This window comes from Aythya marila (assembly GCF_965140915.1).
Source record: "Aythya marila genome assembly, chromosome: 1".
NCBI classification, from domain to species: Eukaryota; Metazoa; Chordata; class Aves; order Anseriformes; family Anatidae; genus Aythya; species Aythya marila.
The window spans coordinates 18278726-18295298 of record NC_139042.1 but is presented as its reverse complement, the minus strand read 5'-3'; the positions used below and the strand labels follow the sequence as shown (position 1 = coordinate 18295298).

Here is a 16573-nt window from a genome sequence, read left to right as displayed (position 1 = left end):
AAGGAAAAGACTGAAGAACTGCTAAGACATTTAATTTATCTTTCAAGAGATCTGCCTCTTCTGAAGCAAGCTACAGCAGTTTAAAACTGAAATAAAAACCACTGTAAGCTCAGAACTTGTCAGAGCTGAAAATCTATAACCAATAAGCATGCACAGACTCAGGAGATTAGATAATACTAACTACTAATAACTGCTAATTGGAAAAAGGAGCTCTGTAACATAGCAACTATAACAACATATAGCAACTATAACATAGAAACAATTCACAGTCAAGAACTACTTGCTTGGTAGGTGCAAGCTAAAGCAAAAATATTTTCAAGGCATTCTGCTTATGATCCTAACAAAAAAGCAAAAAAAACCAAAATTGGATTACCTACAGGTAATCAAGGGATCAAAGACAGCTTTATGCTTAAGAACATTTATCATCAACAGGATTACCATGGGAAAATAATAACTGAAATAAGCAGACAGAATTCAACTTAAGATAAATGTAAAATCAGCAAAGTGATCAAAATTTGAAGCAGAATGAGCAGTGATATCAGCTGAACAAAAATAGAAGTTATACATTTTAGAGAGTCAAACCAGTTATTTATATTTACCATATACGTGCAAACGTTCACACGCACAGACAAAATACAGTCCAACTTACCTGGAGAGTACCACCGCCAAGTTCTACAACTTTACCTCGATACCAAAGGGTATCTGACCCTCTTATAACACAAGCTTCTCCTTTTTTCCAACAATAGGGTTCCAGAAGACCAAGGCATTTGAAGTTACTTTGTATTTCACTCATCAATTCCTTTAGTTTACTTTCTGGAAAAAAGCAACAAACCAACAACAATACAACAGTTGTCTACACAAAATTCAGTCTAACTTTCAACCACAGATTATTTTGATCACTTGAAGTCAGCACATTCCATGAAGAGACGTGTAAACGTAAAATACACGTACTGCTCCAAAAAATGTTTTCAATACTGATACAATAGATATGTTCAATTTCTAGTAGATGCAAACATGACCACTTAGACATTGTTTTTCCAGCAGTGAGGCCATCAGTGATTCTGGATTCCAGCCTCTTGTGGTGCCATCTTGTGGGCATCTTTTTTTTTTTCCTTGCCTGAAAGCAGTGCAACCCCTACCCAGGTGAGCACAGCCCTCACTCCCAAGCTGAGGTCCTCATCCCATGAGGTCCCCATCCCAAGAGCAGCACTCCCAAACATGACCCTTGTGTAACAACGTTCTGATTCAGAACATGTCTAGAAGAACACCTATCCGGTACATTCTGATGTACCAGTGTGATCAGGTTCATAGACATAAATGTATTTTCTTGCATGCAATCTTACCAAATAATTTTGGTATCACATAAATAGTTCCATCATGTCCAACACAACTCACTACAGCTTGAAAAATTTTCGCTTCAGGTATGATGGGGGCTTTATATATTTCATGCATTTCCAAACGAACCAATGACTTGTATGTTTTACGTGGCTTCTGTTCACTCTCTGAAACATCCCCATCTTTCTCTTCAGCAGCGCTGTCTCTTACGCATGCAGTTTCTGAATCACAACTGTTCAGTTGTGGGTTCTCTTCCTCTAGACGTACTTCAGGATGTTTCTTGGGGACTGCACAAGCCACAGCAGCTTTGTGAGTTCTAGCAGATTCAATCAAATCACAACACGTTAACTGGTAAAGAACTTGGAAGCGTGAAATAAGATAATGGAATTAAAAAAAACACACACAGAAGATAGAAAATGCTTCTTTACACAGTGTTAAATATCTCACTAACCAACTTAAAGAACTGAAATGTGGAATGGGAAAACATAAAATACTCAAGAAACTTCACTTAAGATGGTGTTTTGTTGCTATACACACTGTAGAACATCCAGTTTTATTTTACTCATTAGTTTTGCACAATGTAGATCAAGTTTGAAAGAATATAAAAGTCTGAAGATCAATTCTGAAAGAATATAAAAGAAGTATCCAAACCTGTTGTTTCTAAAAGCCAAACCCTTTTTAATAAGGTGTTCTGAAATATCAATTAATTGTCCTGCTTCATCCTTGCAAAAAATTTTCACAGGCAACGCACAAGCCGTGTCACTTTCCTGCAAGAAGTTTGGAGAGCTTTAAAACATTGTTATAGGCATTTCCACTAAACTACTGGCACAGTTTTTAGTTCATCAGACTGCAAATCAGACTTAACAACTGATGCTCCCATCAGAGCACACGTTTACTTACTCCATATCACAGTTCTCGTCATTTTACCAACTGCTCTAAACATGACTTCAAATGAAGTAACAACAGAACCTTGCTTCTTCCCTTATCTGTTTTGATAGAATTAACAAGTAATTAATTTATTCTACAGCAGGAACCCCCTCATGGGTAACTTTCTCATCACTGCTTTTATTTCTAGACACATTTTAAAACCTGAGTGGCAGCTGCCCATAGACATTAAAAAAAAAAAATCCAACACTCATGGTAATTCAGTTTTGGTAAGTGATGGAAGTACAACACTGTACCTAAAACCGACCCACTTTTCAACTTCTGAAGCTTGAAAACTAATACAGTAGGTGCTAAAGTAATTCTCCTCAAGACCGTGAGTGCATCTGACTGAAAAGACCATCCATTACGTTTATCAGCAGCCAGTGATCCTGAAGATGTAAATGCTATTCTTCATTAAATAAGGATTATTTAGGATTATTATTTTTTTCCCTCCACTGGGTAGTCAAAGTGCTCTAATGCTCCAGTGAAGAGTGGAAAAAAGCAAAAGCATCTTTTAATTTACCAGTGAACAAAGTAATTACTTTCAGGACTCTCTGAAGAGTGTGAATATCCAGAAGAAAAAAAAAAAGGTAACGAACAACTTGATACAGATTTTATAAATATGGCAAAAATATTTTGATTACAAACCTGTATGATTATTTTTGCTTGTGCCCCAGTCAGGTAATAGGATATACAGTCACACACTGTTGCTGTCCACTGCGTGCTTCCACCTGTTGGACTAACAAAAAAGATTATCGCCTTTAGTACAAGAGAACTTACCCTTTACTGAGGTTTTAATATGTTTTGAAACTGCCTGCACTGTCAAGGAAAAAACAAAACAAAACACCACAATCTGCATTACAGTCAACAGTAAAAAGAAACTGTTATTTGTTTCTCTATCTATAGTACAGGAAGAATTCATAAATATAAGCCCTAAAGTTTTAAACTGAGGAGAATGATCAGATCTAGAAGTATTTCTCGATTCTTTTAAGATAGGTGACAAATCCAGACTTCGCCTGCAAACTGAGCCTTTTATATTAATTTATGGAATGAGTATTACAAGTATGTTTTTCTGCACATTATAGACAAAAGCACACAAATGCGGAGAGGAATACGCCAATTCCCTCTTCTATTGTCTCTATAAAAAATCCTTTACATTTTCATGAGCTCTGATGCACCTCAAATTTTCAGTCAAGGCAAGAAACATTCAGTGAAATAAGAAAACCCTGCATTATCTATCCAGAGTTTTGTATAGTTCATCCCTTGAAACTTTAGTTCTGTATCACAGCTTGTTTTTACTGGTATGTAGCCTAACTCTTAGAAAACAAACAAACAAACACACAACAAAACCTTTGCAAAAGAAATGACAACTCTCACTGCTCTTTTTTTTTTATCCAAGGAGCAAACCATATCCAGATCTTAGGTCATCACCATTAATCCAGGAAAATATTGCGCTATGTCATTATCAGGTTTCTAATGCTGCAGCTTCAGTGTAAGGGAAAGGCTACCTTATGTCTACTAAGGAGCATTCAATTGCTAATGTCTTAATTCTCTTCATGCTTTCCTCAAGTTTTCTTAGACAGCTGATATCCACTGTTTTTTCAGCTCCAGAATCATAGAGCATTACCTGTTACAAACAAGAAACAAAACAGAAACCTCTCTCTTAACATTGCCTGTAACAACATGATAACTCCAAGCATGCCTGAACAGGGGAAAGAAAATTTAGCCTAACATTACCAAGATTTATAATGGAGTGAAATCATCAAGGTACACAATGATCAACGACCTTCTCACAACAAAAGTGGCAGTAAGAGATCACTGACAGGACAAAAGACAAATGCTTTCACATGTAAACAACTTTACAGAGACTGTTAACTTGCTTAAGCTAATTTATTTTCCCTCAGTTGTGTCAGTGTATTTCAATTTCTAAACCTATGAACGCTGCATACCTTGCTGAAGTCAAGACAAGACCCCTGCTCCCCCCTTACTGCTGAGCTAATCACCTCACCGTGAACATGTTTGTCAAGCACAGTTTCCCACTTGAAATCCATGCTCACTTCTCACTTCCTGCTGTATGTTTTGAGAAGGCTTTTGAATATTTTCTCTATCTTATTTCCAGAGTGAAGTGAGGCTTATCAGACTGTAGTTCTTCGGATCCTCCTTGACCTTCCTCAAGATTGGAGTGGCATTTGCTGTCTTCCAGGACCCCGGAACACCCCCCCATCACCATGACCTCTCAGAGATTGTAGAGAGAAGCCTTACACATTGGCCAGCTCCCTCCCTCAGGCCTCAGGGGTGCATCCCATCAGGTGCCAGCGACTTGTGTATGTCCCCTTTATTTAAGGGTTTTCCATACCTGATCCTCATTCTCTTCTTTCTTGCTCCAAACTTTCTTACTAGGCCAAGCTTATCCTGAAGGTGCACCTTACTAGCACAGCAACGTGAAAAAGGCATCAGGTACCTTGGCTGCTTCCATGTCCTTTGCACCATGCCTCCCACCCCATTCAGTGGAAGGCCCACATTTCCTCTATTTCTTTTATTGCTATTTATTTCTTTTTACTTGTAGAAACCTTTCTTGCAGTCTTTCACATCCCACAAACTATCAACTCCAGGTAGGCTTTGGCTTTCCTGACCTTGTCCTAGCATGACCAGACAGCATCTCCATGCTGCTCCTGCCCTCCTGCTTCCACCTCTTCTATCCTCCTTCCCATGGTTTGTCACGAGTTTTGTCAGGAGCTCCATGGTCATCCATGCAGGCCTCCTACTGCCTTTGCTTGACTTCTTCCATGTGGGATGGATCCACCTTGACCTTGGAAATGATGCTTGAAAATAACTCTTGGACCTCTCTTCCCTCTGGAACTTTATCCTATTGGATTCATTCAAGTAGGTTCCTGAAGGAAGCCCAAGTTGGCTCTCCTGAAGTCCCAGGCCTTCAGGATCCTGCCCTTTCCTTACTTCTTCTTCTCAGATCCTGAGTTCTACCACCTTCTGGTCACTGCAGCGAAGGCTGCCCACTACTTTCACATCCTTGACCAGTTTTTCCTTGTTCATCAACATCATTTTTAGCAAACTACTTCCCCATGCCAGCTCTTCAGTCACCTGTGTTGGAAAATCATCATCAATGCACTCCAGAAAACTCCAGGATTGCTTCTGCTTTACTGTATTGCCCTTCCAGCAGATAACTCATGAGGACCTGAGCCTGAAAACTGGCTTTTTCCAGTTGTCCTAGTAAGTCTTCTGCTTCCATATCAGGTGATCTGTAGCAGACATTCACCACAGTACCCACAGCAGTTTGCCCTCTAATTCTAACCCATAAACTCTCAGCTGGCAAAAGCGCTGTGTTTTCCAGCAGCTCTCTCTCGTAAAGGTTGACTGGCCCTTCATGCAGCTAACATTTCATGCAATCAATATAACAATAAATAATTGCTATCTGTAGAATCGTAACTTTAAAAAGTTGTGGTAATTCCAGCATTTCCAACTGACATGGTAACTGACATGGCTTTTTGAGGGCTCTCCGCCTCAGAAAGCAGGTGATGATGCAAAATAAGCATAGGAAGTCCCGCTTTTCCTTCCTATGAAGCGCATCCCTGAGGCGTAATGTGGTGATGCTGGGGAGAACCAGCTGTAAACCAGCCCTGGATAATCGGTATTACTACAAAGCCAGGCTTCTGAAGGAAGCAGTCATCTACCCGCATCTAGGACTGTGTGAGAAGTTACACCTCCATGGCACAGTGCTTCGTCACCAGCACAGGGTTCAAGGAAGAGCACGACTCCATGTTCCTGCAGCGTGGCACTTGGTTCAGCTGGCCCCATCTTCCAAGCAAGGCTCATTAGGTTTGACTTAACATCCCCCTCAGGTTTGCACTGCTTCTGGAATCTGAGCTGAAGTGCTGGGCTGCAGCTGGTCAATCTGTGCTGTGCTGCCAAGTGCAGCATGAACAGACACAAAGTCAACCTCGTGAGCCTTTTTTGACTATCAGGTTCCCTGCTAAATGCGTTTGAGCTTTATGAGGCAGTAATCTCATTTGTAACAATGTACAGTGCAACTTAAAAGGCTTGACTAAAGCAAAAAGCCATACGAGAAAATACTAGCAGAGAAGCAGCTTAAGTTTTAGATTATTTAATCAATGCATGATTATAAACTTAAAAAAAAAAATGAACCCTCTTATGATGGGAGCTTACCTCTGCAGTTGTTTCAGAGACAATCTTGCTTATCTGACCTCTTTGCCACTGTTTCAATTCGTGTACATACACAGCACAGTGCATATTACACTCCCACTTCACTGACTCTGGCTGGGATTCTTTGTAGAAGGCAGCCATCTTCTCCTGTAAACTAACATTGAACAACGCACATTCCTAGTGGTAATATTTTATCGGATGAGTGCAGGGTATTATTTAGTCAATTACTAGTTAACTAGCATACACTAACAATTTTAGAAGTTGTTTAACAGACGCATAATGCTACAGTTTTACTTTATGGCACATTAGGAATACATGAAACGAGGCTGTAAAAACAGATGCAATCCATTTAAGATTCTTGAACAGCACTTTCTTGAACAGATGAACTTATCTGAGGGATTATGGACCTTCTGTATGGCACTATTTGAAAAATGGACTGTTTTCTCTTTACGACTTTAGTGTGTGGCATTCATTTAGCACCATGACTAATTTAATGGGAGTCTAGATAGGCAGATGCAAGGAAGTAAAAAGAAGAAAGGAAGGAAAAGTAAGAGGCAGCAAATAAGGAACTTGCACTAGGCACTGACATTGATTTCAACATCTTCAAGCAGCAGGTAGCGTTACCTAAGCAGACTGCTTCCAGGTACCCAAGTAAAGTTGGTATGTTGTTTAGAAGTTGCTTTCAAGCTTTTCTAACAGCATATTAGAATCATGGAGAAAGAAATAATTTAACTGAAGTTACAAGACTTAAAAGATATTGCTATTTAGATTTCTAACAAAGAAAAGAGGAGAAGAAAAAGCAGAAATATTTAGTCTTTCTGGATAGTGTACTTAGTACATGAAGTGTAATTTGCAATAGGAGTTAGGTCATGTACTTAATTTGGAATCACAAATATTTAATGAATTACAACATAGTGCGTATCTGTGTTTTGTTCCTGTACTTTTTTCAAAGCAAAACAAATCAAAAACATTTGAAGAGTACCCACTGCTAAATGCAATCCTAAGCAGTTTGCTCTAACTATACCTTCATCCATTTATAACATAAACATCTCTCTAGAAAAGCTGCATGCGAGTACCTTTTCAGTATACTTCCTGATGACAGCCACTGTATAAAGATTTTACTGGGAGACACCACATGGCTAATTCTCACTTGTAGCTCTTTCTTAGCAAGCGATCTGAAATCCCTTTCTTCCTCCAGTGGTCTCATGTTTATAGGATTTAAATCTTTCAAGTTTTCAGCAGTTTCCTCTACGGGAACATCCCATATTTCATTGGGCCTTACAGAAGTACTTTCAACGTACCTGTAAAGAACATGAAATAATCAGAATCCGAATATCAAACACATTTTCAACAATCAAGAGGAGCTCAATGGTTACAATTGACCACATTAAGAACAAAGAAAAAACTTAGAAAAGCAGAAAAAGAAAAAAAACAAAAGCATTTGTGAAAAGTCCTTCAACACTCATGATAGTAACTTTCTTTTAATGTTCCTTCAGGAAGTATCCTTGCAAATTTTACAGTCAGATGTAGGCTGCCAGAAGAGAAGCAAGCCTGATATAAAACAAACTGCAAAAGATTAATGCTCATGTCTGGATAAAAGATACCAAATTGCTTTCCAGAAGCATGCTATTAGTAATGTTGCCTCTGGGTGAAACTTGCAACATCGAGATATGTACATAACTGTTTCAGAAGTAAGGAAATACTAAGCCCATGAAACCTTTACCTTTCTAGCATTCCCTGAGGATACAACTTAACACCTTTCCTAATTAGAGTACTCCATGAAGCTGGTCATGTGAATACCCTGATGAAAACTTGTTTTAATAGTGTGAACCAGACAGAATAAAGCCCAAAAGCAATCAAGCCTTGGCTGGTACACAGCAATCCATTTGGGAAACAGCCCAGCCTACAGCTTGGAAAATCATCTGTTAATGCAAAAAGAACTGGCTTATTGAAAATACCACAGACTGAGGGAAACAGCAAGCTTAACTGCTTACCATTTCTGGGCCTCCAAGAAGAAAATTCCAAGTTTTCAGAGATCTACTACCTCTCTTTTCATTCACAGGAATTAAACTATTGGAGATAATATTCCTTACTATTTAGGTATTGAGTCATTCACAACATCCTGAAATGAGCACCACAATTCATCTATACGCCTGCCTCATGTACAAGGAGTCTGAACAATCACATGGTCCCCACCCAGAGGCAGTCTGCCGTGGCAAGCACCTCCAAATTAGAAACATGTTACACACCCTAGAGCCCCCTCTGGTAACTCCAGTATAGCATTATTATTGCAGACCATCAGAAAAAAAATAAATTTGGAATGAACTTCAGAGTTCAAGAGTTTTTCTTTAACTTTATGTACTTAACTCAGGAGTAGGGTTACTGATGTTTGCTAATTAATATTGCTTCTCAGCAAGTACTCTTTACTGGAGCACTGTGCTCTCCTGCTTACACCATCTCATACTCATTTAGAGCTGACGTTGGTGTTCCTGAACATCACTGAACAGAGTAAGCGTTTGACAGATGTGATTCTGGATGTTCTAAAAATAGGTTTAAATTCATCTCCAGTCTCTCGCTTTGTTGCAGGCCATCTGTCTTCACAAATGTAAAATTCAGGGAGAAAAGTGCAACAAATTATCTATGGAGGGCCAGAGCCACAAGCGTAAAACAACGTAAGCCAAGACCCTCTGAAAAAAACAGAGCAATCCCTTTACCACCCCCCACTAATATAAGGATCATTCCAACTAAAAGGAATATTGAGTATAGAAGTTAAAGTGTTGGTGGTGCAAGGCAAGGTCTGCAAGGGGAGCTTCTGTAAGAAGGGACCAAAGGAGGGAGGAGGAGTGAGGTGTTTGAATTGAAGTAAGATTAGGAATGAAGATTTAAAGGGGGAAGACAGGAATTATGTTTGCCTTCTGTTTTCCAGTACCTGAATCTATTAACAATTGTTGTATTAACAATTTATGTTAATCAATAATGAATTAAGTTAAATTTCCCAAGTTGAGTCTGTTTTGCCAGTAACAGCACTTGGTAAGTGCTTTCCCTGGCTTTGTTTTAAGCCATGAGTTTTCTTGTTCCTGGTTCTGTTTTCCCTGCTGTATAAATATGGAGGTGTGAGTGAACAAACAACTGTATGGCTGAGGCCAACCCACCACACATAGTTAAAACCCAACAGATCACTCAAGTTACCAAAGTCTTACAGCATCTTATATTAAGGTAACATATCCATTTGTTTGCAGGCTGACACCAGGCTTTTAAGTATAGCTGAACCACAACAAAAGAAAATACCCTAGTGACAACAAAGCAATCCAACAGAAACAATTCAGGTTTAAATAAAGCTGCTTAACTTTACAAAAACCTATTAAAAATGTCATCGGTACAATAATAGTGTTCTTAGGATTTATTTGTATTTCTGAACTAAGAGATGAAAAGCCAATTACTTGCTTCCTCTTGAAAAAAGCAGAACTTGAATTCCACTTTCAAAACAAAAGCTATTTTACAATCGTTTTATTCTCATCAGCAGTCAGAAGTTATTAAGGAATAATTATTGATCTTCACGAATATACTCATAGATTACATCTTTTCTAAAAGCCAACAAACTACATGGAGTAGGACTGTCTCCAAAGGCCTCATCTCTTCCCAACTCTTCTGTCTGTCGCTGTTGTAGTTGGTTACCCGAGAGTTTCTCTTCTAGTAGCAGAACTTCCAAAGAGATGAGTTACCTTAAGTGTACTTCAAACATGTAAGGGTGGATATTTCTTTTCTTAATACAAAAGAATGGGAACCTTAATAACCAGTTTGGGAAGATTCATCACAAAAGTGGCCAATTCCAGCCACTCAGGTGACATACTAAAGCCAACAGTTCTGTTTCACAAATCCAGTATTTCCAAAGACTTTTGAGTTATTTTGAGTTATGCAGAGCAAACACATACCCAGGTATGTAGGATGCAAGGTTCTCTTTAACCAGCTGGCAGTTAATACTGGAGCCTCTTCCATGAAGAGCGTAGGAGTCAAAGAGTTTAACAGATAAAATGTTGTTCTTCAAAACCTCTGTGAATTAATAACAAACATAGTAGTAATCAATTACAGTAAAGACCACTTATTCTTCCAGAGACACAGCAAATGGTATGAAGCAACAAATTTTGTGAAATTACATATGATTTATAGAATTGATTCTGAGCCATCAACAAGATAGAGAGGTTTAGCTTTGCACACATCTGTAAAATCAGAAGACACTAATTACAAGAAACCAACTGCTGCATGTAATTTCAAGTATTAGATAGGCTCCAAACCACTGTTCTGTGCATATTGAAAAACAACTACCTGCATATTAACAATAACTGGTATTGAGAAAAGTTCTACTAAGGCATACATATGTTAATCAAAATTTGTTTTTGGGGGTTGGGGATGTTTTAGAGCAACAACAATCACATTCACAGCTACCATTAAAGTCAGGAATTGTTGAGGGTTACTGGAATTTTGGAAACAAGGTCATCTTATAAACTAGGATATTTAAATCCTGTTCCACCAGCGTGGCCCACAACAAGAGATGTAACAGAACTTTCATCTGAGGTTGTGTCTTTTACACCTCCTTCAGTTAGTTCATGTCTGGATGTGCACACTCCAGGCTACCCATCACAAGTACGGATATAAACGTTTCAAAGACGTAATAGTACACGTTTCTATATTTGAGTTCATTTAATAATACTTAAGCAGAAACCAACACACTTGTGATAACTTACCAACAATTGAACACACCATAAATTTATCTTCAGTCATTTCTTCAAATCTTCTTGTGGCTTCTCTGTTCCACTCATCTGCTGCTTTGTAAGGCTCAATGTAAGCCAGCCTACACTTGATTGCCTGAAAAACAACTCAAATTATCCATTTGCCATCACGTATCAATAACATCCCATTAGAATAAAACCAAACAACACCTTGATTTTGCACCCATGCAGGACAGCATGACCAGGATTCCACAACATTTGATCAGACTTAAGACCCACATGGTCCCCCAACCCTGTAGCCTGCAGATGGACATAAAGCTCAAACTCAGTAACAGTCTTGCTGAAATAGAGCTTACTTCTCCTTGCCTCCCTTCATGGGTAGGTACAGAATTGGAGGCAGAGGACAACAAAGGTTATTACAGAGAGATTAAGAGGAAAACTTTAAACCTGTTTTGCTTAACTTAATGTAGCGACACAAACTTAAAACATTTAAGCCTAACGTGACTACAACAAGGATTTTACAGAGATGCCAGAACACCACAGAACTTATGTCAGAAAACTTCTGGAGGTTTTTGGAGGTTTTGGTAAGGTATTATGATGACAAAAAAAAAAAAAAAAAAAAGACAAATCTGATGAGATGAAGTACTTTGTTTAAAATAATTCCTCTTTAGCATCTTTACTTCAAAGCTTGGTACCTATACTACAGCTCAATTTTAAGTTAGTTAACTGAATATTACTATTTCTTCCTTCTTGTTTATTGCACAAAAAGTAAGAAGAGTAACAGAGGCTGGGAAAAAAAAGAGAAAGGAAATAAGGGTAATGGAAATAAGCATGTTTGGGAGATATTCTTAGGATACAGGCAGTCAGGAATAAGAAAATAAGACTGACTGACAGGTTAAATAACTGTTAGACAAAAAGGGCTGTGGATGCCAAAACCAACAATACTTTAACACTTCTCATTCCAGTTTTGGCACTATTTCTGCAGTACCAAAGTCATTTAAAATGAGTGCAAACTGCATTAATAGGCTTCTCCTTTAACAGCCTAATTAACATCTCTTGTAACAACCAATTCACACTTACGTCTACAGAACACATGATCGTGTATTAAGAGTTAACAATGCTTACGTGCAACAGGACAGACCTGCACACAAGCAGCTTCACTTCTGATACTCCTACCTTCTGAATCCTCGGTTTTGCAGTGTTGTATTCATTCATGTTTCAGAGGATTTTAAATCCTTTTTTTTTCTTTTAATTGAAGAGATATGAAACCACAACAATGCAAGCAAATGCAGGCCTGCGCATCTTTCTACTACTTGCCTTAAACCTAATAGCGATAGGAAGTATTTCTTAAGTTCCTGCAACAGCAAAAGCATTTTGCCATTTTCAGTGTTTCCTCTCCCTTGCTGTCATTATAGAACAGCTGAATTATTTCTGTTGAAACTCTTCCCAGAAACATCTGTTCAAAATATAAACAGCTAAATCCTGTTTTTTGTACAAGATGCCAGCCAATGTTATTTACAACAGTCACTACTTCCGTGGCCTAAAACAGGCTATAAAACCTATCAAAAAACACATCAAGTTTTAAAGCTTAGAAAAATTAGGATTGACAACCAGAACTATCTGATGAACAATAGAAGTTTTTTTTTTTTTTTTTAAACTTGTGTGCATTTTTTGTTTGACAGAAATACTTTTTCCCACCCATTTTTTTCCTTGCCAAGAGGGGAAACTCCCTTCAAACGAAAAGTTTAGAAAATACCCAACTTCAAATGCTTTAAAACAAAGATACAGTTCTATTAGATTACTGTTTGAAAATGTTACAATGTGAAAATTAATTATGCTTTCTATGATGGAGTAAAAGGAAGTATTTGAATAAACATACACACCCACATACACACCCCAACCCAAGGTAACACTGGATTTCAATTGAAACTGACATCACTTAATTGACATTTCATTTACTTGATAATCTTAGCAATTCTGTATTTCCCTTTCCATCCATCTGCATTTTATTTATTTTCAGTTGTTAGTTTGAGCAATAACTTACCTTTTCTGGAAAGCTGAGAATCTCATCTTCTGCTTTGCATATGTCTTTAAGAGTTACATTAGCGACGCTGCCAAGGTCAACGTATTTGACCACAACTTCTTGTGAACGTGGCAGCCCTTCAAGAAAAACAATCCAGGGACAAAATCTTCAAGTTATTACAAACAAAAAGGAGTATCAAATCCAAGCGAAATCATCAGAATTTCAAAGCAAAGTCCACATTTACACCCTTTTAAAAATATCACATTTTCACATGATCTACAAGCTAATGATTTTTTTTTTGTTTGTTTAAATGTAAGAGTCAGCTCTTTTGGATTCTTGACTTAAGTTTAAGCATTCTGAACCCGATACGTCTCATCATTTTAAGAGATGCTGGCATATTAACTACATGCCAAGGAGACATGCAAGCACACATCCATGCACATTAAGTACACTGCCCATACAGGCATCTTAGAGGTCTCCCTCTGCCTCCAATACTTTGGCGATTACTACAGGAATTACTACCCCATACTAATTACAACCAGAGGTTGGATATAATAGACAAATCTGTAGCTGAAGCTAATGTGAAATATTAAAATATGTAATAGAATTTCAATACCAAAAAGTAATTGTACGATTTCTTTTGCGTCAAGGGATATGAAGCACAGAGTAAGAAAAAAATACAACAAACATCAGCAGTATTGAATTTATGAACCTAGCTGTTAGAATGACTGCCTAATAGATGTAACGGTCGGTTTTTTATTCATTATTCACATCCAATGGGTGACTGATCAAGCGGCACATCTGATTTTGTTACTTAGCATTACAGCAGAAGAACCAGAACCTGTAATTTGTGCTCTGTACCAATTCCCATCTTTGTGTTTTGCAATACAGGGTTGGCCTTCAACTGGGCAGACAATTTCCAAGTCTTTGCTATCCTGATATTTGTGTCTCTCTTTGTTTTTCTTTGGAAAAGCTGAAGTATCCAGGCTATCTACCTAAATTAAGAGCAACAAAACATTCTGTAACACATACAGATCAGAATTCTTAATTTTCAGCAGTATTTTTGTTCTTTTAAAGGAAATTATTTCTGGCAGTGTATTTTGTACTCCTTACCCCCATACTGACCAATAATTCACTTCACGTGTTCGTAACTAAAGACCCTAAAGATTATTGAATATTGCCCTGCTCAGTCACTATTCTTAACACCAAACTACCACACACCCCCATGGAAATTAACCATGTAAGCAAACTGTCAAAAAGTTTGAGGGCATTCCAGAAATTCCTGCATTTAATTAGGATTAATCTAGAATTCTTACAGCTAATCTAGTATGTTAATTCCAGAAATCCTATGACGACTAACATCAGAAAATAATGGAAACTGTAACTCATTTGTTGTGTACTCCAAGTAGCTCAACATAAAAATACCTGTACAGAGTTCTATTTAAACAGACCTCATTTCTAAACTTACCAATTGTAGATAGAAATCACTCGGACTATTTATGTGGCAAACTACAACAAAGACTTCTTTTTCTTCTGGTATCTTAGGTGGTTTATATCGCAAGACTGTATTATTTTCTAAGTGATTAGGAAGATGTGACTTAAACCTAAGGTACAAAAAGAGTTTGAGTAACTTTTGTCAAAGTTGACCGAGAAGGAAGACCTATATTCGTATGTCAGTTTTACTATGAAAAAATGAAAGAAAACATTTCAAAAGTAACTTGTTCCACATTTGTGTGAACAGCTTGAACTTTCCTTCTTGCAGTTTGCACAGCCAATTCTAATTTCTCCCCCAACAAATCTACCACAGTAGTAAGATATCTGCCAGCTGTCCCCTTTAAGTATTTTATTTGGGAAACAGAAATATGCATTTAAATTGTCCCCTCTCTACCCCCCAAAAAGGCGAAGCCCACTATATTGACAGGACATTTTTAAGTCTTCTTTCCCTCACTTATGAGAGGAAAACAATTACCAGAGGAATGCAGATGCAGCAGAAGTCATCTCCCACGTATCATTACCATCAGCCTAATAACCACCAAAGCACTCACTGTTCTTTTCTATCTCCTGTCTCTTTTGTTAGTCCCTCCAAAACAGCCCCCTTCTGTCCCAATGCCAACGTCAAGCTCCCCCTTACACCCACCCTACTGTGACCAGCCTGGCTGTCACTGCCTCCCGTCCAAATCAAAGATACAAGGCTGGTTTTGGCATGCTTTTCTCTCAGCAGGGGATGCTGAATGACATGGGGGTAAAAGGAGAAACCATTGTTCTCAAACTTACACAGAAATTTAGATTTGATAGTTTTCTGAAATAAAGTACATTGTCCAATTAAAGTTCTGATTAGAGAAAACGAACATGTTTAGTGTTTATTAGTGAAGGCAAAAAAGGGCATCAACAGATATTGTTGAACATGAACACATCACACACTAACACACCGAACACTGCAAAAATAACTTGCTCAATCAACTTCACTTTTTAAGTTCCAGTATCATTTATGACATTATCATTACTCCATTATCATTTCTGTCATAAGAGCATAGACCAGATGACACTTACCTTGCCAAGTCCAAAAAAACTAATGCATCCTTGAGGGATACGGGCATGTCACTGCTGATTTTATTATGTGGAGGTTTTTTCAAATCCACAATGAGAACGCCATTCTCTTCTCTAAATATGGTCATTAGAACAACTTTATTATTGACCATCCCTAAAAAGTTTGTCTTTGCTTCCTCTCCCCAACTTTCACTCTGTTAGAGAGAAAACAAAAGTCCTGATGATATCTGAGAGTCAAAGAAGACAGAAACAAGGAAGTGAGCATGGATGCATCTGAACAGAAGCGCATTCAGTATTTCCTAAGAGCACAGATTGTTTAGTTCATATCCAGGACAACACAAGATAATATCATTTTGTGATAGACCATTAAGTATTTTAACTGCATAAAACTAAGTCAAGCTGATATTAAAATCTGAAATGTATGAGCATAAACCCAGAGGCTTTCTAAAGGCAGACTGCTGTTAAGTTTGTTTCCTTTCCAACTAAAGCAACGCAAGCCATCTTTTAATAGATACACATATACTTTAAAATATACTCTGTATTAGTAAGTTTTATTCTGTTTAGACTGGAGTGAGATCGTGGTACATTATGCACTCAAATTCTTTAATGTAAATCTTAAAATAAATAAAATTCTCCTGAAGTAGCAGAGACAACTTTTACTTACTGCATTTTTGGGAACAATATCTTTCAATGAACACTGGACTGCTAAAGGAGGAACAGCTCCAAGTTCTGCCTCAATATTCTTATCTGGCTTCCTTACAAACAAGCAGATGTCATCAGGTTCAATAGTTTGCAAAGGAGAAGGTTCAGGTTGTTCAGCAGCATCATACCTATTGCC

At 37.9% G+C, this 16573-nt stretch overlaps 1 protein-coding gene across 1 annotated transcript in view; it reads right to left on the bottom strand.

Annotated features, from left to right (window-relative positions):
- Window positions 1–16573, bottom strand: part of RNF17 (ring finger protein 17) — a gene marked incomplete at its 5' end in the record, with an annotated part of 194710 nt that overhangs the window by 8117 nt on the left and 170020 nt on the right. The window contains 14 exons of the mRNA XM_082751634.1: window positions 650–813; window positions 1344–1651; window positions 1987–2102; window positions 2908–2998; window positions 3768–3886; window positions 6442–6592; window positions 7515–7739; window positions 10371–10488; window positions 11181–11301; window positions 13210–13325; window positions 14030–14183; window positions 14657–14792; window positions 15739–15929; window positions 16400–16565. Coding sequence (XP_082607760.1) covers window positions 650–813; window positions 1344–1651; window positions 1987–2102; window positions 2908–2998; window positions 3768–3886; window positions 6442–6592; window positions 7515–7739; window positions 10371–10488; window positions 11181–11301; window positions 13210–13325; window positions 14030–14183; window positions 14657–14792; window positions 15739–15929; window positions 16400–16565 — 2176 coding nt within the window. The remainder of the gene's footprint in view (window positions 1–649; window positions 814–1343; window positions 1652–1986; window positions 2103–2907; window positions 2999–3767; window positions 3887–6441; window positions 6593–7514; window positions 7740–10370; window positions 10489–11180; window positions 11302–13209; window positions 13326–14029; window positions 14184–14656; window positions 14793–15738; window positions 15930–16399; window positions 16566–16573) is intronic.